General features: G+C 46.1%; 1 protein-coding gene across 1 annotated transcript in view; it reads left to right on the top strand.

Annotated features, from left to right (window-relative positions):
• The window catches only part of NSMAF (neutral sphingomyelinase activation associated factor), a 162734-nt gene that overhangs the window by 16772 nt on the left and 120041 nt on the right, over positions 1-25921 (top strand). The window contains exon 2 of the mRNA XM_082257287.1: positions 20775-20864. Coding sequence (XP_082113413.1) covers positions 20775-20864 — 90 coding nt within the window. The remainder of the gene's footprint in view (positions 1-20774; positions 20865-25921) is intronic.

Here is a 25921-nt window from a genome sequence, read left to right as displayed (position 1 = left end):
CCTTACCTGGTGATTCACAGAGATAAGGTGGTTCTCCTCTAGCTGTTGTTCCTTCCAACGGTTGTCTCTGATTTTTTTATTTGAATGAAGACATTGTGTTGCCTTCCCTGTGTCCCAGCCCTAAACATCTGAAGGAAATTGCCTTGGATGTGGTCCTGGCAATTAGGGTGTACCTGGATGCTACGGAGTCTTTCAGGAAGGCAGACTCTCTCTCTCTTGTGCTCACAGATGAGTCTCCTAAAGGGTTGTCTGCTTCCTCTGTGACCATTTCCACATGGATCAGACAAACAGTGGTTCAGGCCTATTCTATCAAGGGTCAAGTTCTTCCTTTACCTGTTAAGGCACACTTTTCTAGGGAGCTTATTGCCTCCTGGGCCTTCCGTAATCAGCCGTCGGTGACGCAGGAATGCAAGGCGGCCACTTGGTCGTCGGTGCACACTTTTACAAAGTTTTATAAAGTGGATGTGGCATCTGTGGATGCTTCTTATGGGCGCAAGGTTTTTCAGGCTGCTGTTGAGAGGACCTGATCCTCTTTGAGGGTGTATTGTTGTATTTTTTTTTTTTTTTAGGTGGGCTCCAGTTGTTTTGGATGAGCTCCTGTTGCCTGGTTTGCTACTGTTTAGCCTTGGGAATTTTTTTGCTGTTACCCCTCATGTTTAACACTGCTTTGGGATGTCCCAACGGTTATGGAGATCAGAAGCTGTGTCTGTCAATAAACAAAAGAAATGGGATTTTTGATTTACCGTAAAATCAATTTCTTTAAAGTTCATTGACGGACACAGCACCCACCCCTCTGTGGAGTTGTCATTTTTCTAACACTGCTTGTAACTAAACTGAGTGCCTATAGCAGAGCGAAGGAGTATATACCCCCTGGGACTGTCCATGGGCGTAGCCAGACTTTTTTTCAGCCTAATGTCCTACTCCTGTAGGGGGCAGTATAACCCATCAGTTATGGAGATCAGAAGCTGTGTCCATCAATGAATATCAGAGAACTTGATTTTACGGTAAGTCAAAAATCCCATTGTTTTTTTTTTTATTTACCTGTATATTTCATGTTCCTACCATAACCTACCACCAAAGAACAGCCTAAAATAATTTCTCCTGCTCCTGACTATCGCAATGATACCACATATGTGTATGTTTGTACGCGTAGTACAGCCCAGAAACAATAGTGTTTAGTTTTTTTTTGTCCTACCTAAGACACACTGATACGAATTAAAAAACAAAAAAACAAAACCCTGCCCAAAATATACTGACTTTGACCTTTGACACTTACTTGACCCAAACACTAACCCTGGCACTGACCTAGATCAAACCTTGATCTAGGTTTTTTTTCTTTCTTTCTTTTTTTTTTTCTCTGCAAACAGGGACAGAGATACAATGTATTTGTCCTCTCCATTCACAGAGAGAAACACAGGGGCAGGGTTCCCAGTTACTGATCACTGTAGTAGCCAATCAGAGGCTACCACAGCGATCAGGTGACCTGAAATTGGGAGTTCCTGGTCCTGACGGTTAGGGTTAGTATGGGGCCCAGGGCTCTCGGTGATGGGAGCATGCCGCACAGTGTGCTCCCAGCACAGAGAGCGATACACAAATATGCGGCCCCAACGGCAAACCGCCCAGTGCAGTGAGCTCACATATTTGTGTTACTTCAGGGTTAAGGACCCTGTTTACACTTCAGGTAGTGGGAAATTGCGTTCTCGCTCTTAGTCTTGTTTGGGCGATTTTTACTAGATTCCATGTTTCGCCCTTAGGGCAGCCCATTCACTTAAATGTGTTGCCCTTTGTGTGTTTGTTGTGGCAAGGAAGCTCAGGAATTATATCTTGTCCCTGAACGTGGAACCATTTACGCATGCGTTTTGCTGGGCAGCAATGGTGGTCCGCTACAGGGCCCGTTCTAATAGGAGCGACACAAGTCGCTCCGACTTAGAAAAAGGGTCCTGTACTATTTCGGGGCGACCTCGGAGCGACTTGCATAGACTTCCATTATGTGAAGTCCCTGCAAGTTGCTCCGAAGTCGTGGTGCAATGTAATGCACAAGTCGCCCCCGAAGTAGTAAGGAGTCGTGTCGCCTCAGTGTGAACCGGCTCTAAGTGTGAACGGGGCCTAAAGGGGGGGGGGGGGGGCAAACTTAATGGGCCACTTTGTCTTTTTTTTTGCCACCAGATAGGCCCCGTTCACACTGGGGCGATCCGACTTCCCGGGCGACCTCGGAGCGGCCGGCACGGACTTCATAACATTGAAGTCTATGACGGTCGCTCCGGGTCGCCCCAAAGAAGCTCCGGACCCTTTTTCTAAGTCGGAGCGACTTGTGTCGCTCCTATTAGAACCGGTCCGCAGCTTCCCTATGGAAGGCGACCTGTGAGGCGACCAGGTCGCCTCACAGGTCGCCCCAGTGTGAATGGGGACTTATCTATGTAATGTTTAATAACATTGTGATACAACATGGCTCGTGTAACACTATGTAACAGATTTATTTAGTAGAACTAGAGTTTTTCCTTCAACAAGCTGAACTTCAGCACTAGAGAACCAGAGTGGTGTTTATATTTCAGATATGGACATATTGATTTGGCAATAATGTTGTACCTACGTAGAATACCAAAGCAGTTTGTATTTTGTGTGTGTTTGGGGAGGTGGAGGCACAAACTTGGTTTTCTGTATAAAACAACTAGTGCTACTGTATACAAAAATAAAAAAAAAAAGTGTTCTCCATTGTGTCCCCTTTATGATGACATTATTTTTCTGGTACAAAGCCATGAAAAGTTATTAACAAATTAATAAAGGTAAAAAAAATTGCATAAATATGTAAAAAAAAAAAAAAAAAATGTAATGCAACGTACAGTGAGGGAAAAAAGTATTTGATCCCCTGCAAATTTTGTATGTTTGCCCACTGACACAGAAATGATCAGTCTAAAATTTTAAATTTTAATGGTAGGTTTATTTCAACAGTGAGAAACAGAATAACGACAAAGATATCCAGGAAAAAAAAGTTATAAATTGATTTGCATTTTTTAACCACTTTACCACCAGAGGATTTTGCTGTCTTACGTCTGGGCCACTTTTTGCGATTCGGTACTGTGCGACTTTAACTGACAATTGCGCGGTCATGCAACACCGTACCCAAACGAAATTTATGTCCTTTTTTTTCCCACAAATAGAGCTTTCTTTTGGTGGTATTTGATCACCTGTGCGATTTTTTACTTTTTGCGCTATAAACAAAAAAAGAGCAACAATTTTGAAAAAATAACAATATTTCTCTATCGCTCATTGACAGACGTAGTCCTCGGTGATACAGCACCTTCGGGTTATGTTGCCTCCACAGGAGTAGGACTAGACAGGAAATAAAATGCTCTGGCCACACCCTAGGGGCAGTCCCCGAGGGTATATCCTCTCTCTCTCTGCCACAGCAAATCAGTTTTTTTCTGTCTAGTCAGGAGTAAGGACCTAGATACCTTGCTGGGATCTTCGGTCCTGGCAGGATTTTTTTCTTAAAAAGGTTTTTAGACAGCTTTTTTCTCCAGTGTTCCTGTGAGATCTTCAAGCAAGAAAGCTGAACTGGGCGACGGGCTGGATGTTGAGATCCGGTGGTCACCCCAGTTCAGCCTACGAGCGCGTGCAGGCCATAGCTCCGCGCTGGGTCGGCCGCGACATAGTCCCACTGGAGGGACTGACCCCGCGAGTTAAACGTCTCGCTGAAACGCCAAGGACCATGAGTCACGGCGTCCGTATTGGTCGACAGCCCTCCCGCCCCGGTGGAGAGGGGTACTGTCAGGAGTTGGTGCCCGCCTGGTTCCGGTATGGTGAGTAGTATGTTCCCCCTTTCCTCTGACGGGTCTTGTGGTGAACGCGGGCCCCTCTCTGTATGGTAAGGATGAGTTCCCCTCTATCCTATAACATGGCACAGATCCCCCTACTTTGAGTGTGATTTTTATGTGCAAAAAGCCAGGAGGCTTGGTTTGGGAGCTGACAATCTAATTGTAAACATGTTAAAAGATTGTAATCAGTGGCAGTATGGGAATCTTACTGTGATAATATAAGTATCCTACCAGTCAGAAGCCACGGACATGTAGACTGCTTTCCAAGTCAAGTCTCCAGCAATAGCAGGCCTTCCAACGGCCATGCGGTCCGCCAGGGTCCGGTACCGCCGACCAAGCTAAATCCCCATGTAGAGAAGGTGTTGTGATGCTCTGCAGTCATGCCGCTATTCGGTACAAACCGCCGCCATTGTTTGCTAGATCGCACGAGGCCGCCATTTTGGCGTAGCCTCGTGTCTCCAGCATGGGGGTGGCCATGTTTGAGGTGATCCAAACACCTCGTGGAGCTAGGGGAGGCGCCGGAAGGCGTGCAGAGGGGCGGAGCCGCCTCCTTTCTTCCTGGGCAGCCAGCCAAAAGACTTCCTGTTTGTGAAGACAGCGCTGTAACCTGTTGCAGTGAACTCTGAGCATCAAGTGGTGAGCCTGGGGGTCTATCTCTCTCTCTCGATCGATAGGGATCCCTAGCAGGTAACACTGAGGGGCTTTTGTGGCGCTGGGGGGTCTGAAAAAAAAAAAAAAAAAAAACGTTTATTTAAGTTTGGATTGTATTTTCCGGGTAGTTACTGGAATAATCATGGACCCTGCCACACAAATACCCCCACCTGTTTCCCTCGAGGGGACCACGGGACCCGCCGGTGCACAGAGTATGGATGCATTTACAGCAGTTTTGGAGTCTATGGTGGCTCGGGTGGAGGCGGCCTGTCAGGGACGGGGGTCAAGAAAGCGACCCCCGCCTACCCCTATATTATCTGACACCTCTGACTCAGATTCAGAGACGGTCACTGCAGCTGCAGGTCCCTCTGCAAGGGCTGTTATCTCAGGTAAAGCTCCCTCAGACAGTGAGGAGGACGTCCATTCTACCGCCATAATTCAGGAAGAAGCATTGGTGGACGCACTAGTTGTGGCGGTGCGGGAAACCTTAAGACTTGAGGTTTTTACCGGCAGAGGCAACTGAAACAGAGATTCCCTTTGGTACTAACAAGCCCATCAAAACGGTGAAAGTTTTTCCTGTACCCAAGTGTTTTGGTAATAAAATTAAAGGAGAATGGGAGCATTCTAAGCGTACCTTTACTATTTCCAAGCGTATTGCTAGACGCTATCCGTTTGAGGAATCCCTCATTAAGAAATGGACGGTACCACCAGTGGTGGATCCACCTATTTCCAGGCTGAATAAAGCCACGGTTATCCCAGTGGAGGACACTTCGTCCTTTAAGGATCCGGTGGATCGAAAGATGGAAGCAGAGTCCCGCACCATCTTCTCTCTGATAGGGTCAGCATTTAGACCAGTAATTGTTATTGATCTAGTTTCCCAGACACTAACGGAATGGGCGAGATTGGTACGCCAAGACCTAAGGGGAAAACATATCCGCCAGGGAACATCTGATTTGATGGAACAGATTATACAAGGGCTACAGTTTGTCTGTGACGCAGCCTTGGATGCTACCCCCCTATTAGGGCATGCATCTATGTCAGCGGTAATCCTCAGACGTGTGCTGTGGTTAAAATGATGGTCAGCTGACCTAGGTTCCAAAAAGACCTTGACGAATCTCCCTTTTCAGGGGAATCGCCTATTTGGGGCCACCCTAGATGAAATCATTAAGGATGCCACTGGGGGCAAGAGCACTTTCTTGCCACAGGCTGCTAAAGCTAAGGGACCTCGCAACAAGCGAGGACCTTTCTTTACCGCCCATAAAGGGTTCGCACGCCCGGCTGGAACAAGCGGGAAAGGCAAGACTCCTCCAGGAGGGTTCAAGAAAGGCTGGTCGGACAAACAGAGGACCGACTCAGCCAAACCCGAAGCAAAGGATTACACAGCCTGAAGGTGCGCCCCCACCCGGGTTGAGGGTGGGGGGACGTTTTCACCGGTATTCAGGACTTTAGATCGAGCATCGACTACTACTACTGGTGCGATTCTTCCCTTCCAACATTTAAGTACTACAGGGAGCGGTAGTCACCGTTCCCTGAATAGATCTTTTCCTTTACCTTTTCCTAAGATTAGTCTCAATTCCCCACAGGAATCGGATCTGGTTGACCAGACAGACCAAGAAGCCTCTAGCCGGGTGACTTCGGTCCCTGAGGTTCAACCAGGAAAGATCACCGTTCCTGATAGGAATCAGGTGTCTGATAAATGTGTGGGAACAGAAGACGACCAGACTTTCTCAGATGGTCGGGGCCAGATAGCTCTAGGGACGCCTGGTTCAGATCCAGTCAGCGCCAGTGGTCCTAGAAATTCTAGGATGGCCTCGTCAAGCCGGCCTGGCCGACTTGGACATGCTAGTCGCAGACGTTCCGTGGGAACTTCGTCTCAGGGAGTGTCTGCGGTCTCAAGGACCAATCTACCATCGTGCTTTACAGTCGCTGGTTTTAATGGCCTGGCCATTGAGACCCAAGTACTGAAGGACAGAGGGTTGTCAGCTTCAGTCATTCCTACCCTTATTAAAGCAAGGAAAGCGACTTCCAGCAAGGTCTATTATCACACATGGAAGACTTATATCGCGTGGTGCAAATCTTTAGGATTTCCTCCACGTACCTATTCGGTGACTCGAATATTGGCCTTTTTGCAAAAAGGGGTTGAGCAGAAACTAGCCTTAAACACCATCAAGGGTCAAGTTTCAGCATTAGCAATCTTCTTTCAGAACCTTTAGCTACCAAGTCCTTGGTGCGGAATTTCATCCAGGGGGTGCGGCACCTGGCTCCACCAGTCCGCGCGCCCTTACCGCCCTGGGATCTTAATTTGGTTTTGTCGGTTCTACAGAAACCTCCCTTTGAAAACATCAGGGAGATTCCCTTGCTTACTTTATCCCAGAAGGTGGCCTTCTTGGTGGCTATCACTTCTGCTCGCAGGGTGTCAGAACTGGCTGCATTATCATGCCAGTCCCCATACTTAGTGATTCATAGGGATAAGGTAGTACTTCACCCTAAGCCATCCTTTCTTCCTAAGGTGGTTTCAGATTTTCATCTGAATGAAGATATTGTACTACCTTCCTTGTGTCCTCAGCCCAATCATCATCGGGAACATGCGTTGCATTCCTTGGATGTGGTTCGGGCAATCAGGGTATACCTGAAGGCTACGGAATCGTTCCGTAAGACGGATTCACTTTTTGTGATCACGGATGGCCCCAGGAAGGGGTTGCCTGCATCTGCCGCGACTATTGCCAAATGGATTAGACAGACGGTGGTACAGGCTTATTCTATTAAGGGTCAGAGTCCTCCGTTCCCTGTTAGGGCGCACTCCACTCGAGCGCTCAGTACTTCCTGGGCCTTTCGCCATCAGGCGTCAGTGGTCCAGGTATGTAAGGCGGCCACCTGGTCGTCGGTACATACCTTTACAAAATTTTATAAAATTGATGTCATGGCATCGGCGGATGCCTCATTTGGCCGCAAGGTTTTGCAGGCCGCAATTTGAGGAGACCGGTGGTCTACCTCGAGGGTTTTTTTCTGTTTGAAAATTTTTTTTTTGTTGAGTCTCATCATTAAGGATGAGCATTGTAAACTTCTAGTTGGCACCGGTTGGGCCTTCTAGATTTGGATTTGATTTCCATTTTCCCACCCCTCATTTGTGATACTGCTCTGGGACTTCCCGAAGGTGCTGTATCACCGAGGACTACGTCTGTCAATGAGCGATAGAGAAAAATGGATTTTTGTAAAATCTTACCGTAAAATCCTTTTCTCTTAGCTCATTGACAGACGTAGTACCCGCCCCTCTGTTTTTGAGTTGGGTTGGGTTAAATTCTCTAAACACTGCTTTTGTGACACAACTGATTTGCTGTGGCAGAGAGAGAGAGGATATACCCTCGGGGACTGCCCCTAGGGTGTGGCCAGAGCATTTTATTTCCTGTCTAGTCCTACTCCTGTGGAGGCAACATAACCCGAAGGTGCTGTATCACCGAGGACTACGTCTGTCAATGAGCTAAGAGAAAAGGATTTTACGGTAAGATTTGACAAAAATCCATTTTTTTCAAATTTTTTTATATGCAATCCCCCCCCCCCCCCCAAAAAAAATGTAAAAATCTAAATTTTTTTTTTATCATTTTAGGCCAATTTGTTTTCTGCTACATATTTTTGGTAAAAAAAATCGCAATAAGCGTATTTTGATTGGATTGCGCAAAAGATATTGCGTTTACTAACTAAGGGAAAGATTTCTGTCATTTTTGGTGTTTTTTTTTTTTTTTTAACGAGTAATGGCGGTGATCTGCGTGTTTTTTTTTTTTTTTTTTTTTTGCGGGACTGCGACATTGCGGCGGACAGATCGGACCCTTGACTGACATTTTTGACACTTTTGGGGGTACCAGTGACATTACTACAGAAATCGGTGCTATAAATATGCACTGTTACTGTAAAAATGACACTGGCAGGGAAGGGGTTAATTTTATTGGAGAGGGAGGGGTTAATGTATGCCTGGTGCTTACTGACATGTGTGGGGGGAGGTGACTGAGTGACACAAGGACAGATCGCAGGTTCAGCTATGCTGAACCTGCAATCTGACCCTGCCTGTCACTTAGGAGATCCGCCCGCTTTGTTTACACAAGCGAGCGGATCTCCAGACTCGATTCTCCGACGATCGGGGAAGAGCAGCGGCGATCGCCGCTGCTCCTCCCCTGGCCCGACTCCTGCTGTGACTGAATACAGCGGGAGCGAGCCTCCGGCAGCGCGCGAGCGCCGCCGAGTAGGGGGAGTGTCTGCCGACGTAGGTCTACGTCGTCGGACCTACAAGAGCCACTTTGCCGCAGTAGAGCTCTAGTGAGCAGCGGTAAAGTGGTTAAGTGAAATAAGTATTGACCCCTTCGCAAAACAGGACTTAGTACTTGGTGGCAAAACTCTTATTGGCAATCACAGAGGTCAGACGTTTCTTGTAGTTGGCCACCAGGTTTGCACACATCTCAGGAAGGATATTATCCCACTCCTCTTTATAAATCCTCTCCAAGTCAATAAAGGGGTTGTAAAGTCAGAAGGTTTTTTATCTTAATGCATTTTATGTATTAAGATAAAAAGCCTTTTGTGTGCAGCAGCTTCCCTCAGCCCCCTAATACTTAGCCCCCTCTAGCTCCAGCGATGTTGTAGGAATATCTCGGCCGTCTAGGGACTCCACTCCTCATTGGCTGAGACAGCAGCACAGCAACATTGGCTCCTGCTGCTTGTCAAAATCAGTCAGCCAATGAGAATAGAAAGGGGGTGGGGCTGGGCCGCAGCCTTGTGTCTGAATGGACACACTGAGCTGTGGCTTGGGTGCCCACATGCTTGCTGTGGGGGCACCCAACAGGAGGGAGGGGCCAGGAGAGCCAAAGAGGGCCCCAAGAAAAGAAGGATGTTGGGGCGGTGCTGTGCAAACCCCCTGCAACAGAGCAGGTAAGTATAACATGTTTGTTATTTTTAAGTAAAGAAAAAAAAAAACGACTTTACATATACTTTAAGGTTTCAAGGCTGACGTTTAGTAACTCGAACCTTCAGCTCCCTCCACATATTTTCTATGGGATTAAGGTCTGGAGACTGGTTAGGCCACTCCAGGACCTTCATGTGCTTCTTCTTGAGCCACTCCTTTGTTGCCTTGGCCTTGTGTTTTGGGTCATTGTTGTTATGCTGGAATATTCATCCTCGTCACATTTTCAATGCCCTGGCTGAGGGATGGAGGGAGGTTCTCACCCAAGATTTGACGATACATGGCCCCGTCCATTGTCCCTTTGATGCGGTGAAGTTGTCCTGTCCCCTTAGCAGAAGTTGTCCTGCCCACTTAGCAGAAAAACACACCCAAAGCATAATGTTTCCACCTCTGTTTGATGGTGGGGATGGTGTTCTTGGGGTAATAGGCAGCATTCCTCCTTCTCCAAACACGGTGAGTTGAGTTGATGCCCGATTTTTGAGTATGAACAACATCTAATACAGCATGCAGAAGGTTTTTTACCTTACTGCAAAGAATGCAAGAAGGTAAAAAAAAAAAAACCCACCTGCCTTTACAAGCACTTTAAATGAACACAGATATAGTGTACAAACCTGGGCCTCACATTGTTTAGGCTGAGCAACAGACCTTCGGCCTGATGAAAAAGGATCTGTTCATTACAAAGAGAAGAGCAGATGGGCTCATAAAGAGATGTACTCAATTACTGGAAAAAAGGTAATGACAGACAAGATCTGGAGCCAGAAATGAAATGCTCCTGTTTGTTGATTCTTCACAGTGCTGCTAGCACTTACTGCATTTCACATACATAATTATACATTCTACGTTAATACTTTGCAGTGTAGAGTATTTAAAGCTCTAATACTATTGAGAACACAAATAAAGAGAAAATCAAATATGATGTAAAATAGAGGTCTACGTGAACCCACAGTGGTGTGTGCAGGACTGCCTCTTAAACCGCAGCATCTATAAAGTCAGTTATATACTGTTTACACGTTTTAAAATGTAATGGTAAATCCACAATTTTAAAGCACTCTGACTACCAAGCAATGCATCTTTCACTCATTTATTTATAACAGGTACTTCTATAGCACTGTCAATCTGTGCAGCGCTTTACATATATATTATACATTCACATCAGTCCCTGCCCTCAACCTGCTGAACTCGCATTCATGCATACACATACTAGGGCTAATTTAAAAAGCAGCCAGATAACCTACCAGCATGTAAATTGAGTATATACTGGATTGTAAATACTTATATATATGTTTTCTAGAGATTCTCCTGTCATGCCAATACTCGCCATCCCCCTGAGGAAGACTGATTAAGTCGAAACATGTCAGAGCTCTGGATGCATGCCATCAGGATCATAATCATTTTATGCTTGGCAATCCATTACCATTTATTTTTTTCAACTGCTTTATTATATGTGGTGTTTCTATGCTTTTATGTTTCATGTCCTTGAGTTCTCTCCCATGGTGTCTGTTTGGGTGTTATTTTAATGTTTATCTCAATACATTTTTGAATTTTATTTACACTATTGTTGAATTAGTTTTCTGGGCATCACAGAAGTCACCCTTCTCTCCCCTCTTTTTCCTGTGTGGTATTTTTTTCACCTACCAGCATGGCTTTTGGAGTGTTGGAGGAAACCGTAGTACCCGGAGGAAACTCACGCAGGCACAGGGAGGACATGCAGACTTCAGGCAGGTAGTGCTATGGTTGGGATTCGAACCAACAACCCTAGTGCTGCCAGGCTAATCACTTAGCCACCGTGCTGCCTGCTTAATTAATTAGTTAGCTTACAATGCTGTACACTTAAATGTGCGCTGCTTTGCAGTTTAAAATGTAGACACCATGTCGCTTTCATCATGCTTTGCCCCCATAGAAGTCTATTATAGTGCTCCCTAACTGCTCCACCAGCGATTGTGGGGCGTTTGTTAAGAGTTGGCTGTGCTTTGTTTTCGGGAGGCGTTGGAGGTGAGTGCAGAATGTAGCTCTGTGGTCAGTCGGTCGGGGGCTGGCCCGCGAGTTAAACGTCTCGCATGGTCACATACGACCAGTTCTTGGTCTGAGTCGCAGCGTTCCTTCTGGCCGACAGCTCCCCCACTTCAGTGGCGAGGAGGTTTCTGTCTTGGGAGTGTTACACGCATGCTTCTCTGGATCGGTAAGTAAAGGGCCCCCTCCTCTCCTTTCCTGGTTTCGGTGTTGGGCGCGGGTACTTCCTGGGGTGGTTGGTCCCTCCGGGGTTCTCTTCCTACCCCCCTCCTTGGGTGGCATTGTGCTGGCTTGTCTGCCTATGCTCATGGTGGGGGGGGGGAGTGGCTGGTGCCCAGGCTGTGGGTGCCCCTGTGTGAAAAAAAAAAAATTGTAACTGAAAATTATAAAAGTGCGCTATTACTAAACAATAAAACAATAAACATTGTCCATATGTGAAAAAATCCAAAAAACAATGCAGAAAACAATGAGGAGTCTATTCCATCTGAAAGGGGAGAGTGTTCCCAAGGTGATGCATGTAAAACGGACCAACTTGATTGGTGATAGGTGAATTAACCCCTTACCAAAACAATAATGCAGTAAAACGTGACTTGGTGCAAAAACTGAAAACTTAAGGTGACACCCAGTGATGTGAATGGACTCTTACCACAATGGAGAGAGAATGGAGCATATGCTGTGGTCCCAGGGAGTCCAGTCAAACGGCCACACTTGATAAAATATCCAGAGGGATGGATGGATGGATGGACGGAGCTTCTCGGTATCTTTTTATGGGTCTGGAGGCTTCCACAGGTAGAATTGCCAGCAGGAGGGCCACAATAAAGAAGAGGAAGTGCGTTACCCACGGTTTATTGAATAAAAATGGTAAAAACACTTACAAACATCCTTTGAGGTTAACTCTCAGAAGAAGTTAAATTCTCAGAAGAAGTCGTTGTCCGTTTTAGGCTCCATGTACACGGGACGTTGTTAAAAGTCCCTTTGAATGCTGGAATTTTTAGGACGTTTGAAACGTCCGTTCAGTCGCGTTTGTACACGCGTTTAGCGGGCGTTTAGCAGCGTTTGCGGGCGTTTGCGTTTAGAAGCGTTCCTAGAGGTCATAAAAATGATTCCCCTTTAAAATGGAAAAACGGGAATGCTAAACGCGGGTCATTGCGTTCAGACGCGTTCGGACGCGTTTGTGCGTTTGAAACGCCGGGAAACACACGTTCGAACGCAAATAATTGCGTTCTAAAAACAGTCCCTGAACGCAACTGCCTGCAAATGACTGTAAACGACCTGGTGTACATGGACAGATAAGATAAAATGTAGATGGGTTCAGGGGCTTCTGAAAAAAACGCCCAACTGCTCCTAAACGGCCATTTCCAGCGTCCCGTGTAAATGGAGCCTTACATGCATCACCTTGGGAACACTCCCCTTCAGATGGAATAGACTCCTCATTGTTTTCTGCAATGTTTTTTGGATTCTTTCACATATGTAATTTTCAGTTACAATTTTTTTTTTTCACACATTCACTTCATCACAGTGCTGCTTTTACACTTTCATATTGGTTCGCGCACCTTTTTTCATTATCATTGTGGGTGCCCTTGGCCTTGGTGCCTGTACGCCCGCTGTCCCCCTGTCGCCCTCTGTGGGCCTTCTATGGGGTGGGTGGCCTTTTTGGGTCCCCTTGAGACAGCTGATGGGCCTAGGGAGCAGGTGGCTCGGTATCTGTGGGTCCGAGTACCATGCGGTCGGGCAGGCCAAATATTTAGGCCACGGCTTACTGGCTGGACCTTCTCTGGGGCAGCCCCAGTTGTGGTAGCTAATACCGCCGTGTACCCCGGGACATCTGTCTCTGCTCCCTGAGTGGTCGTGGGTCCCCCCCCCGGATCATGCTCGCGCGACCGAAAATTTAGGCCGCGGCCTACCGGGCTACGTGGCTGAAAATTTAGGACGCAGCTTTGCGGGCTGCATGGCCAAATATTCAGGCCGCGGCTTTGCAGCCTACTAGGCCGCCCCCCTTCTGATAGGGCAGTTTATGGAGGGGAGAACAGGGTCCCAGGCAGGTTTAGCTGCCAGGCCGCTGTGGGGCATCCGCCTTCCCCAGTGGCTTTGTGGGATGGGCGGTCCCCCTTAGGGGGGTCTGTTTGTGGCCTCCTATGTAGGCCTCCTTGGGGGGACCCCCTTGCGGGGTTCTCTCTTTGGCCCCACCGTTCTGCGGGCCTCAGTCGGTGCTCGCTGTGGGGGGCTTGAGTCACCGACTCTGTGCGGAGTAAGGATAGCTGTTGGCTTAGCGAATACGCCCCCTGCCCTCTGCTGTCTCATCACATCCTGCATCTGGTTCGGTTGCTGTGAATGGGACCACCTTGTGGGATCCGAGTCCACGTTTCCCTGAACCGTCAGACAGTGAGGATGATTACTCCATGGCTGCTGCACCACACAAGAGGCGCTGGAAGATGCATTGATTATGTCAGTTCAGGAGTCCTTTATGTTGGAGGATGCAGCCGATGCTGCTGCGGCCATTGCTGTTCCGTTTGTCACCCATAAACCGTCCCATACGGTTCTGGTTTTCTCTTATCCAGCCTATTTTGACAATTGTGTTTTATAAGTGCTGGGTGTGTCTAATACAATCCTTGATGGTCCCAAAACGCTTTGCTGTCCAGTATCCCTTGAGGGGTCGATTCTGAAGCAGTGGTCGCTTCCACCGGCGGTGGGTGCCCCTATTTTCCAGGTTGACTAAGGCAACCAGGTTTCTGGAGGTAGACTCCCCGGCTTTTAGGACTCTGGCTTACAGGCGGGCAGAATTTGCAAGGCTGGTACCTTTTTATAGGGGCATGTTTTGGCCTCCATTCGGGTGTCTCAGACATGGACGGGGTGGGCGACACTTTTGCGTCTGACCGTGGGGGGATGGGGGGAGAAAGAATGTTCATATCTGGTCTAGTGGCTGCGCTGCCCAACCTTGCTACAGGGCAAGTCCTTTCTCCCCTTTGTACTGGACAGTGGTCAGGACAGATGCCAGCCTGTCCAGGTGGGGAGGGATCCTGGGACTGAACTCAACTTAGGGCTGTTGGACGCTGGAAGAGTCCAGACTGCACGTTAATGTTTTGGAACCTTGAGCAATAAGGCTTTGCCTGGATCATTGGGCAAAGCGGCTCCAAGGGCTCTCAGTGCGGATTCAGTCGGACAACGCCACGTTTGTGGCTTTGTGAATCACCAGGGCGGCACAAGGAGTGTGCTAGCGGCCCTGGAAGTGTCTGGCATTCTCCGGTGGGTAGATCGCTCTTGCCCTCTTCGTCGTGCACTTTTCCGGCGTGGAAAATTGGCAGGTGGATTACCTCAGTCATCAGGTGTTGGACCAGGGGGAATGGTCCCTTCATCCGGACGTTTTTCATCAGATATATCTGTAGTAGGGCACCCCCGAGGTGGGTCTGTTGGCATCCTGACTTCACAGAAAGGTGCTGAGGTTTGTTGCCAGGTCGCGAGATCCTCTGGCAGACGCCACGGATGCTCTGGTGGCCCCATGGACCCGGTACCATCTGACTTGCTTCTTTCGTGACTTCTACCCATGAGCGAGGACAAAGGGATTCAGGTCATTCTGGTGGCTCTGGACTGGCCTTGCCGGTCTTGGTACGCTGACCTGGTGCGACTGGTTGCCAACGTCCCCTGGAGACTTCCTCTCAAGGACGATCTGTTGTCTCAAGGGCCAATCTTCCATCCTGTTTTACAGTCGCTGGCTTTGATGGGCCTGGCTGTTAAGAGCCTGGTGCTAAAGGACAGGGGCTTGTCTGGCTCGTTGATTCCAACCATGCTGAAGGCAAGGAAGTCTACATCTCAAAAGCTTTATCATCAGATGTGGAAAGGTGTACTTTTTCTGGTGTGCAGTTCATGGAGTCCATCCTTGTTCCTTTTTGGTGGCTCCGATTCTGGCCTTTCTTCAACGGGGTTGAATCAGGAACTGGCCTTGAACACAGTGAAAGGCCAAGTGTCTGCCTCGGCAGTCTATTTTTCAAAGACCTTTTGACTTCCCATTTATTAGAGCATACATACCTTTTAGGGGGTTCATCTTTTTACTCCGCCTGTAAGTTCTCCTCTGTCACCATGGGATTTGAACCTGGTTCTGTTGGTTCTTCAAATTCTCCCCTTGAAAACATATGGAAGATCTCTTTCCTTAAGCTGTCACAAAAGGTGGCTTTTATGGTGGCTATCGCCTCTGCTCCCAGGGTGTTGGAGTTGGCGGCTTTGTCTTGTCATTTTCTCTATCTGGTGGTTCACTGGGATAAGGTTGTCCTGTGACCACGGCCGTCATTCCTCCCAAGGGTTGTCTCTGATCTCCATTTTAATGAGGACATTGTGCTCTCGTCCTTGTGTCCCAGGCCGGCTCATCCCAGGGTATTTTCCTTTTACACTCTGGATGATGTTCAAGCTATTTGGCAGCCACTGAGTCCCTTCGGGGATCAAACTCACTCTTTGTGATTACGGACGGGCCGCAGAAGGAGATTCCTGCTTCCTCTGCTTCCTTTTCCAGATGGATCAGACAGGCGGTGACAAAGGCTTATTCGCTTACGGGTCGGGTGCCCCCCTTCCCTGTGCTGGTACATTCTACTTGGGCACTTAGTGCTGCTTGGGTTTTCTGTCATCAGGCATCAGTGGCACAGGTGTGCATGGCGGCCACTTGGTCGTCAGTGCATACTTTTTTGAAGTTTTACAACATGGATGTTTTGGCATCTGCGATTGCCTCCTTTGGCCGCAAAGTTTTGCGAGCTACGATTTAGAGGGTCTGTTTTTCCCTCTTGAGGGTGTATTTTCAGGTTGGGCTCCTGTTGTTCTAGTTGAGCTACTATTATCTGGATTGGTTTTTGTTTAGCCTTGGGTTTGGTATTCGCACCCCTCATATTCGCTTTGGGACGTCCCTATGGTGAAAAATAGGATTTTTGTACTCCACCGTAAAATCCTTATCTCTGAGTTCATTGACAGACACAGCAGCCACCCCTCTAAGGCCCGTTTCACACAGGTGGACCGTTCAGATCCTCCTGTTGGTTTTTTTGGCGGATCTGAACGGTCCCCCTATGCATTCCTATGGGGCATGGGATGTCAGCGGAGACATGTCCGCTGACATCCGATCCGTCAAATCTGGACGGATGGAAACCCTATTTTCCATCCGTCCAGCGGATGGGATCAGATGAGAACGGACCGACGGTCCGTTCCCATCCGATTTCCCCCATAGAGATGCATGGGGAACTGACAGCTGTGTCTCCACACACAGCGTGGAGACACAGCTGTCATCCTTCTGCTCAGCTGGGGATTGGCGGATCGATCCCCCGCTGAAAAAAGCGGAGTCCGTATGATGTACACAGTGTGTGAAAGAGCCCTAAGGAGTTTTTATGCTTCTGTTACTGCTTGTTACAAAACTGAGTATTTCTAAGAAGAGAGGGGGGTTATGCCAGCTGGTAACGGCCCACAGGGCGTAGCCAAGCTTTCGCGTTGTCTGCTTAGTCCTACTCCTGTAGAGGGCAGCATAACCCTATGGTGACAAATATGGAGCTGTGTCTGTCAATGAACTCAGAGAAAAGGATTTTATGGTGAGTACAAAAATCCTATATATTTTTTTTTTTTTTTTTACCTGCAAATAAAATCCGCATTTATCATTTTTTCCCAAAAAGTAAACTTTTCCTGTAAACGAAAGTTCCCGTCTAAAAGAAACTGCAGGCAACAGGCAAATACATAGTTAAAGTTATTTATTACATTTACAGGTTTTTATATAGCTTAACAATTTATGCATCTCTTTACATATACTGTATATTGTACATTCACATCAGTCCCTGCCCTCAAGTAGCTTACAGTAGAAGGTCCCTAATTCACATTCTGTGCATGTATGAATGTGAGTTAGGGATATTAGATTGTAAGCTTCTTGAGGGCAGGGACTGATGTGAATGTACAATATATATGTAAAGTGCTGCATAAATTGCCACACTATTTAAATACATTTGAACTATGTATTTGCCTGTTGCCTGCAGTTCCTTTTAGACTGGACCTTACAAAATAAATTAACTTTTTGGAAAAAAATAATAAATGCACATTTTTTTGCAGGTAAAAAAATGTGCATTTATTTTTTATCCTTTTTTGGAGCCTGTAAAGTGTTGCACCAGGGAACAGCAGATCGTTGGTGCCATGGAGGTCTCCAGCAGATCTTACATTGTATTTGCTTCATCTTGTACGGACAAGCAGATAGAATCTGACAGGAAGCATGAATAAACTACCACGGCACTCCGCAGCACTGTGGTAGTTCATTGAAAACTACAAGCCGACATCCGCAAAGGCTGCTAGACCTTGTAGTTTACCATGCGCAGAGCCCTGTCAATCAGTGACGCAGCCGGGTGGGCAGAGCCCCACTCGACCATGTTTTTTTCAAATTCTGACTGCTAGGGAGGAGGAAAAGTACCCCGCTAGTTGTCACAACGGGGATCAGGGAGGTGGTGGGGCCAGTCTATTTGTAATATGTTACATATTACACCCTTAATATGGATGTAACCTATTACGAAAGGTGACCTTATTCTTTAAAACTCATGTTTACAAGTTTAGGCAAATATAGGGGGGAGAATCGAAAAATGACTCTACAGCATAGATCCCTCTTAGGAGATAAAAGTCTTAAATTATGACATAAATATTTTATGAAATGAATGAATGTGAATAAAAAAAAAAAAATGAAACCTGTATTATTTTTAAGGCTGGCGATTTAGTTACATCATAGTGGTTTAGAAGTTAAAGCGGAGTTCCACCCTGGTTATACTTTTTTTAATAAAAATACCCTCGGGACAGTCAGGGCTAGTACATTCCACAATGGCTAGCCTCTGATCTGTCCCGGGTTGCACTTACCTTTTAAGAAATACTTACCTTGAAAAAGTATTGTCCAGCGCTGCCATCTCAGGTGTGGGCAGCTTGAAGCCAGCGCGATCCTCTTCTGCGTCCTCTTCCGTCTTCTTCGGTCTCACGATGCACTGCATCGGCCCCGCCGTCACTTCCGGTGCGCGCGCGTCATCCCTCCACAGCTTCTGGGCATGCCCAGAAGCTGTTTAGAAGGGAATGACACGCGCGCCCCGGAACTGACGTCGGGGCCGGTGCAGGCGCATTGATTCCTGGGAGCGATGACGTTCAGCTCCCAGGAATCATTGCAAAGCCAGGAAGTGACGACGGGCCGTGGCCGCCAAGGGGAGGAAGAAGGAAGTAAGGTAAGTATATTTTCTTCTATACGAGGTAAGTAAAAAAAAAAAAAATTGCGATTATCCATTTGTTTTTCAGGTGACCCGGAGCGAGAAGATGGAGGTAAGTATAAATTTAGGGTGGAACTCCACTTTAACAGTTCTTAGTAAACAATAAAATATTTTAATGAGAAGCTGGTCTGGCTGACCCTGGAGTGCATATAAAGGTTTTGGGTCCTTTCACACGGGCTTTCCGCCCGGCGGACTCCGTTTTGCTCAGCGGGGATTGATCCACCGATCCCCGCAGAGCAGGCGGATGACAGCTCCGTCTCCGCTCTCCTCTATGGGAGATCGGATGAAAACGGACCACCTGTCTGTTGTCATCCGATCTGATCCTCCAGACGGATGGAAGATAGGGTTATTATCTGTCTGGATTTCACGGACAGGATCGGATCGGGTAGCAGCGGGTGTCTGCGGAGATGTCACCGCTGATATCTGCTGCTCCACAGGGGTGCATGGAGCATCCGATCAAGTCTGCCTGAAAAAGACAGACGGACCTGATCGGAAAGCCCGTGTGAAAGGGGCCTTACTGTTTTTACATGTGAAGAGATTTGTAATGTTGGCCATTTGGGGCTCATTCACACCAGCTGTGCAGGGACTGTGCTGAGCAGCCTTGCATTGCACAGTCCCGGTGCAAGACCAGGCAAAAGGCCTGCTTCACTATTAGGACAGATTACACCACTGTTCAGGGCTTTTTTTCTCAGAGAATAGGTGCAGGACTCCCCCCCCCCCCCCCCCCCTTATCTAAGTCATCCCTTGTCACTTCCCCTTTTAGAGACAGAACCAAGTATCATTTTGTGGTGCTCCATTGCCTGTATGGAATAATAGACCACCCACCCCCGGCAATAATAGATCCCCCCACACAACAATTGACTCCACCCCAGCAGCAATAGACCTCACATAACAGATCCCACCCCAGCAACAATAGATCCCCCCCCCAGACAACAATGGCCACCCAAAGTAAAACACCAGAAACAAAATATCCGTCACAACAGGAACAACAGATCGCCCATCAGCCAGCATCAATAGATCCTCATGCAGCTGGCATCGATAGACCTCTCCCTCAACAGTAGATCCTTACCAGCAAATGTAAAATCCCCCAACAATAGAGTCTCACACAAAACTAGATCCCCAGCAGCCAGCACCAGTAGAACCTCCAGCAAACCCCACACCCTTTGCTATTACATACATTCAGTGCTGAAGTTACCGGAACTGCGTTCCCCCCCATTCCCGCTGAAGAAAAGCTCCGCCACTGTGTTGCAGTAGTACTTGCATGTAGTACTTTTTTTCCGCTGTAGTGGGTTGTGACACAAACTATCGTCACAGAGCCGCTATTTGAATAGAACATAATGAAAGGTCACTTGTGGGATTTGTAATGTGCATAGAGCAGTGCACATGATCACAACTAATGTGCACTGCTCATTCCAAACAAACGGGGGTGAGTTTCACAGATGGTGTAATAAGGGGGCAGAAAAACACAGCAAGAAATGGTTTCATGAAAAAGAGATTATTGGCACATTAGTGGATGTGTACGGAATATTTTTGCATAGGTTTGGATGTATGGATTATTTTTGAAAAATATAGGTATTGTTTAGTGTAACTTTAAATCTGTGGATTATTTTTGGAGAAGATTGGTATTGTTTAGTGTAACTTTAAATCTGTGGTAGCTGCATTTGTTTTCTTTTTTCAGCAGCTTGTGCTGCTTTCCGAAGTTGGATTTCAAACACTTCCCCTCTCCTCCTCTCCATTACTTAGATGGGTGTTGTTTTCTAGCTTACAGAATACAACTGGTAGATAACCTTGTTTGTGATTTCGGTTTAGCCCGCAGAAAGTTACAAGGACATGAAATTAGACTGCTTTACCGTCGGTCCCCGAACCTTTCTTTTTTAAATGCGGCACCATGCGTTTCTTTGGGAGGGAAAATGAACCGTGTTTTTCAGTGCGTGGGGGGTGTCATTAAAAGTTAAGACACCCCCATGTTGTTAAAAACGGCACATTTTGTGGGAAGTGTAAGTCAGTCATGCGATTTGCATGCATACCCGCACAGATATGAACCTAGCCTGTAGTGGAAACAAAGATAAATTATGATCTAGTACTTACGTTGTTTGCTTGTTCATACAGGTTTTCTCTGTTGCTGTTGGATTTGGAAGAATATTTTTTCGAGCAACACATAGCCCACCAGATCTCTAGAGGATTGAATTCATCAGAAAGGTAAAAACAAATTTGCATTTACTTAAGCAATTATTAAGATGGCAGATGATCCTTGGAGTTTTGCATTAGCTGGGTCATTCTACAGTCATTTGATAACCCTGTATATACACCCAGATATCTACTGCTAATGTACCCAGAGGCTGTTGGCAGTAGTTATTTATTTCAGTCTTCATAGCTCACTACCTCTCTGGGCACCAATGAATTGGCATAGATAGATATAGATGGATGCCTAACCACTTCTGGACCAGAAGGTTTTACCCCCTTAATGCCAAGGCCATTTTTTGCGATACGGAACTGCATTACTTTAACTGACAATTGCGCGGTTGTGCAATGCTGTACCCAAATAAAATTGATGTCCTTTTTTTCCCACAAATAGAGCTTTCTTTTGGTGTTATTTGATCACCTCTGCAATTTTTATTTTTTGCCCTATAAACAAAAAAGTGCGACAATTCTGAAAAAAAAAAAATCTACATTTTTTACTTTCTGCTATAAAACATTTCCAATAAAAAAAATAATTTTTTCATCATTTTAAGCCAATATAAATTCTGCTACATATTTTGGTAAAAAAAATCCCAATAAGTGTATATTGATTGGTTTGCGCAAAAGTTATCGCAGCTACAAACTAGGGGAAAGGTTTATGTCCGTTTTTTTTTATTTTATTTTTTACTAGTAATGGCAGCGATCAGCGATTTTTTTTTTTTTTTTTTTTTTTTTTTAGCAGGATTGCGACATTGCGGCGGACAGATTTGACCCCTAACTGACATTTTTAACACTTTTGGGGGGACCAGTGACATTACTAGAGTAATCAGTGCTAAAAATATGCACTGTTACTGTACTAATGACACTGGCAGGGAAGGGGTTAACTCAGGGGCGATCAAAAGGTTAAATGTGTCCCTAGAGGGTGCTTTCTAACTGTGTGGCGGATGGACTTGCTGGATGAACACAGAGACATGTGTTCCTAAATAGGAGGAACACAGGATCCCTGTGTTCATTACTGACAGAACAGTGGTCTGCCATGTTTTCATCGGTAGACCGCCGTTCTGTCTTCACAGGGAGCGATCGCAGGTGCCGTCGGACATCACGGCCGCCAGACTCACTGATTGGCTCTCCCTGTGGCCAATCGGCGCTTGTGTGCCCCACTAGCTGTTTTACGAAGCGGCGTACAGGTACATCATTTCGCGGGAAAGAGCCGACCTGCTGCAGTATAAGTATGGTGGCTGGTCAGCAAGTGGTTAAAGGATAAGTTCACCTTTGAGAACATGTTACATGTCCCACCTGTTTTTTAGGGTGGAACATGTAACATGTTCCCAATTCTGCAGCTGCTGCCCCCACCCCCTACCCACGGCAGGAGTACGGAAAGAAATTTCCTATACTTCCCATCACTTTTTAAAATTGGCATGGCTGTGCGGGACTGTGTGTGTGAATGAACTACAAGCCTCAACATCCTTTTTGTGGTTGTTGGCTTGTAGATCTCAATGAACTACCACAGTGCGGTCTTGTCAGTGTAGTTGCTTGCCTGTACAGGATGTTCGGGACACCGATATACTGACCGATCTGCAGGAGACCTGCATGGCACCAGTGATCTGCTGATTGCTGACTACGCTGTGCTCTCGTGCCTAGTGTGGTCAGTTTTTAATAGGAAACCAGAGTGACTGTTGGTGGGATCACCAGGGATTTCACACAAAGGAAGCAATACAAAGAGAGCAAGATACTTTTTCATAGAAGTACAGTGGGTACGAAAAGTATTCAGACACCCTTAAATTTTTCACTCTTTGTTATATTGCAGCCATTTGCTAAAATCATTTAGGTTCATTCTTCTTCCTCATGAATGTACACATAGCACCCCATACTGACAGAAAAACACAGAATTGTTGACATTGTTGCAGATTTATTAAAAAAGAAAAACTGAAATATCACACGGTCCTAAGTATTCAGACCCTTTGCTGTGACACTCATATATTTAACTCAGGTGCTTTCCATTTCTTCTGATCATCCTTGAGATGGTTCTACACCTTCATTTGAGTCCAGCTGTGTTTGATTATACTGATTGGACTTGATTAGGAAAGCCACACACTTGTCTATATAAGACCTTCCAGATCACAATGCATGTCAGAGCAAATGAGAATCATGAGGTCAAAGGAACTGCCTGAAGAGCTCAGAGACAGAATTGTGGTAAGGCACAGATCTGGCCAAGGTTACAAAAAGATTTCTGCTGCACTTAAGGTTCCTAAGAGGACAGTGGCCTCCATAATCCTCAAATGGAAGACGTTTGGGACGACCAGAACCCTTCCTAGAGCTGGCTGTCCAGCCAAACTGAGCTATCGGGGGAGAAGAGCCTTGGTGAGAGAGGTAAAGAAGAACCCAAAGATCACTGTGGCTGAGCTCCAGAGATGCAGTCAGGAGATGGGAGAAAGTTGTAGAAAGTCAACCATCACTGCAGCCCTCCACCAGTCGGGGCTTTATGGCAGAGTGGCCCGACGGAAGCCTCTCCTCAGTGTAAGACACATGAAAGCCCGCATGGAGTTTGCTAAAAAACACCTGAAGGACTCCAAGATGGTGAGAAATAAGATTATCTGGTCTGATGAGACCAAAATAGAACTTTTTGGCCTTAATTCTAAGCGGTATGTGTGGAGAAAACCAGGCACTGCTCATCACCTGTCCAATACAGTCCCAACAGTGAAGCATGGTGGTGGCAGCATCATGCTGTGGGGATGTTTTTCAGCTGCAGGGACAGGACGACTGGTTGCAATCGAGGGAAAGATGAATGCGGCCAAGTACAGGGATATCCTGGACAAAAACCTTCTCCAGAGTGCTCTGGACCTCAGACTGGGCCGAAGGTTTACCTTCCAACAAGACAATGACCCTAAGCACACAGCTAAAATAACGAAGGAGTGGCTTCACAACAACTCCGTGACTGTTCTTGAATGGCCCAGCCAGAGCCCTGACTTAAACCCAATTGAGCATCTCTGGAGAGACCTAAAAATGGCTGTCCACCAACGTTTACCATCCAACCTGACAGAACTGGAGAGGATCTGCAAGGAGGAATGGCAGAGGATCCCCAAATCCAGGTGTGAAAGACTTGTTGCATCTTTCCCAAAAAGACTCCTGGCTGTATTAGATCAAAAGGGGGCTTCTACTAAATACTGAGCAAAGGGTCTGAATACTTAGGACCATGTGATATTTCAGTTTTTCTTTTTTAATAAATCTGCAACAATGTCAACAATTCTGTGTTTTTCTGTCAGTATGGGGTGCTATGTGTACATTCATGAGGAAGGACAATGAACTTAAATGATTTTAGCAAATGGCTGCAATATAACAAAGAGTGAAAAATTTAAGGGGGTCTGAATACTTTCCGTACCCACTGTACATGGTACAGCAGGTACATATCAGGAATTATATTCTATATAATATATAGTGTTCAGCATTAATGAGCACACCCCTTTTGAAAAGTAAGATTTTAATATCTCAACAATTTCCAAAATTTTGACAAAACTGGGTTTTATGAAAAGGAAGTGTATTTCACTCACGTAAATGAATAGATAAAGTAATGTTTATATAAAAAAGTTATAGTGAGCAGCTGCTGTGGACATATGCTAGGTGTATGAAATCATGTGTGACTAATACACACTTACCATAGCGCTTGCTATATAAAAAAAAATGTGATGTAATACTGATTGAAATAAATAAAAAAATAAAATGTGCATTATACATATGCTAAAAATTGCAATTCATTGAATAATGTGCATAATGCATGTAAACAATCCATGACAATAAAGTGCAAATCAATAGTTCATATACTCATGGACTAAAACCATGAACATATATTATAAAGTGCTGGATAGTGTCCGTGTAGTTATAATAAAGTGCTTAAATGTGTACAAAGTGATTCTTGTGCTCAAAAGTAGGAAACAAGTAGGTCATCCACCCATGTTCCTCTTAATGGATGACTGGAGATCAGATAGAAAATCACCAAGAAGTGATAGTGGGATAGGTGAATTTCCTATTCACCAGATGAAGTTGATCTTGCTTGCCTTATAGCAACAAGTAGACGTCCTCTCTGAAGAAGTTATTTCTAATGGGGAAACGAGTTAGATTGAAACGCACGCGGTGACATCCGCAGGTGTAAGTTGGAACGCAAGCTGGAAGTGGCTGCGTGCTATGTTTTTTCGAATCAGTTTCAGACGTTATAGCGGGAATACCACTGTATAACTAACTATATTCCATACACTGCCTTCAAACGGAATTCACTATGAGGAGTCTGGTTTCCTTCTTGTATTATTACCAAGGGTATGCAAGGCCATCCACAACCTGTATGAAGTAAGGAATCAGTTGGATTGCCACTTAATGAATATAGTTTACCTGGCTATGGTGAGCCATTCAAGCCTAATTTGATCTTGTTGCTATAAGGCAAGCAAGATCAACTTCATCTGGTGAGTAGGAAATTCACCTATCCCACTGTGACTTCGTGGTGATTTCTCTATCTGATCTCCAGTCATCCATTAAGAGGAACCAAGTTCTTCAGAAAGGCAACAATGGCCTTAGATGTGTGTTTTGGATTATTGTCATGTTGGAAAAGTGCACGATGACCAAGGGCACGGAGGAATGGTAGCATCTTCTCTTTCAGTATAGAGCAATATATCTGTGAATTCATGGAAATAAGGTGGAGAGTATGTATCTATCAAAAAGAGTACCAGTACAATCCCCTGTACATTGAATACAAACAGTAGACCAAGTCTAGCAGGGAAGACCCTGTAGGCAAAGAAAATGGGGATTTTAATGTGCCCAAAAATATCAACTGAATGAAAAATAAATTATAAAAAAATATATATACAAAAAAGTGTAGCTGCCGACTTTTAATAAACACGCACTCACCTGTCCCCACGGTCAAGTGATGCGGCCAGCGGGAGCCTCGGTTCTCTTCCTCTTCTCCCCACGGCACCAGCGTTACTACTGTGGGCACCCGGCTGTGACCGCTTGCGGCTTCACAGCCAGGTGCACACTGCGCATGCGTGAGTCGCGCTGCGCGTTCTGAGTTGACGGGCAATCTTCTGGGACCG

Source organism: Pelophylax lessonae (assembly GCF_965119305.1).
Source record: "Pelophylax lessonae genome assembly, chromosome: 5".
Classification (NCBI taxonomy): domain Eukaryota; kingdom Metazoa; phylum Chordata; class Amphibia; order Anura; family Ranidae; genus Pelophylax; species Pelophylax lessonae.
This window is presented reverse-complemented; position numbering and strand designations above follow the sequence as displayed.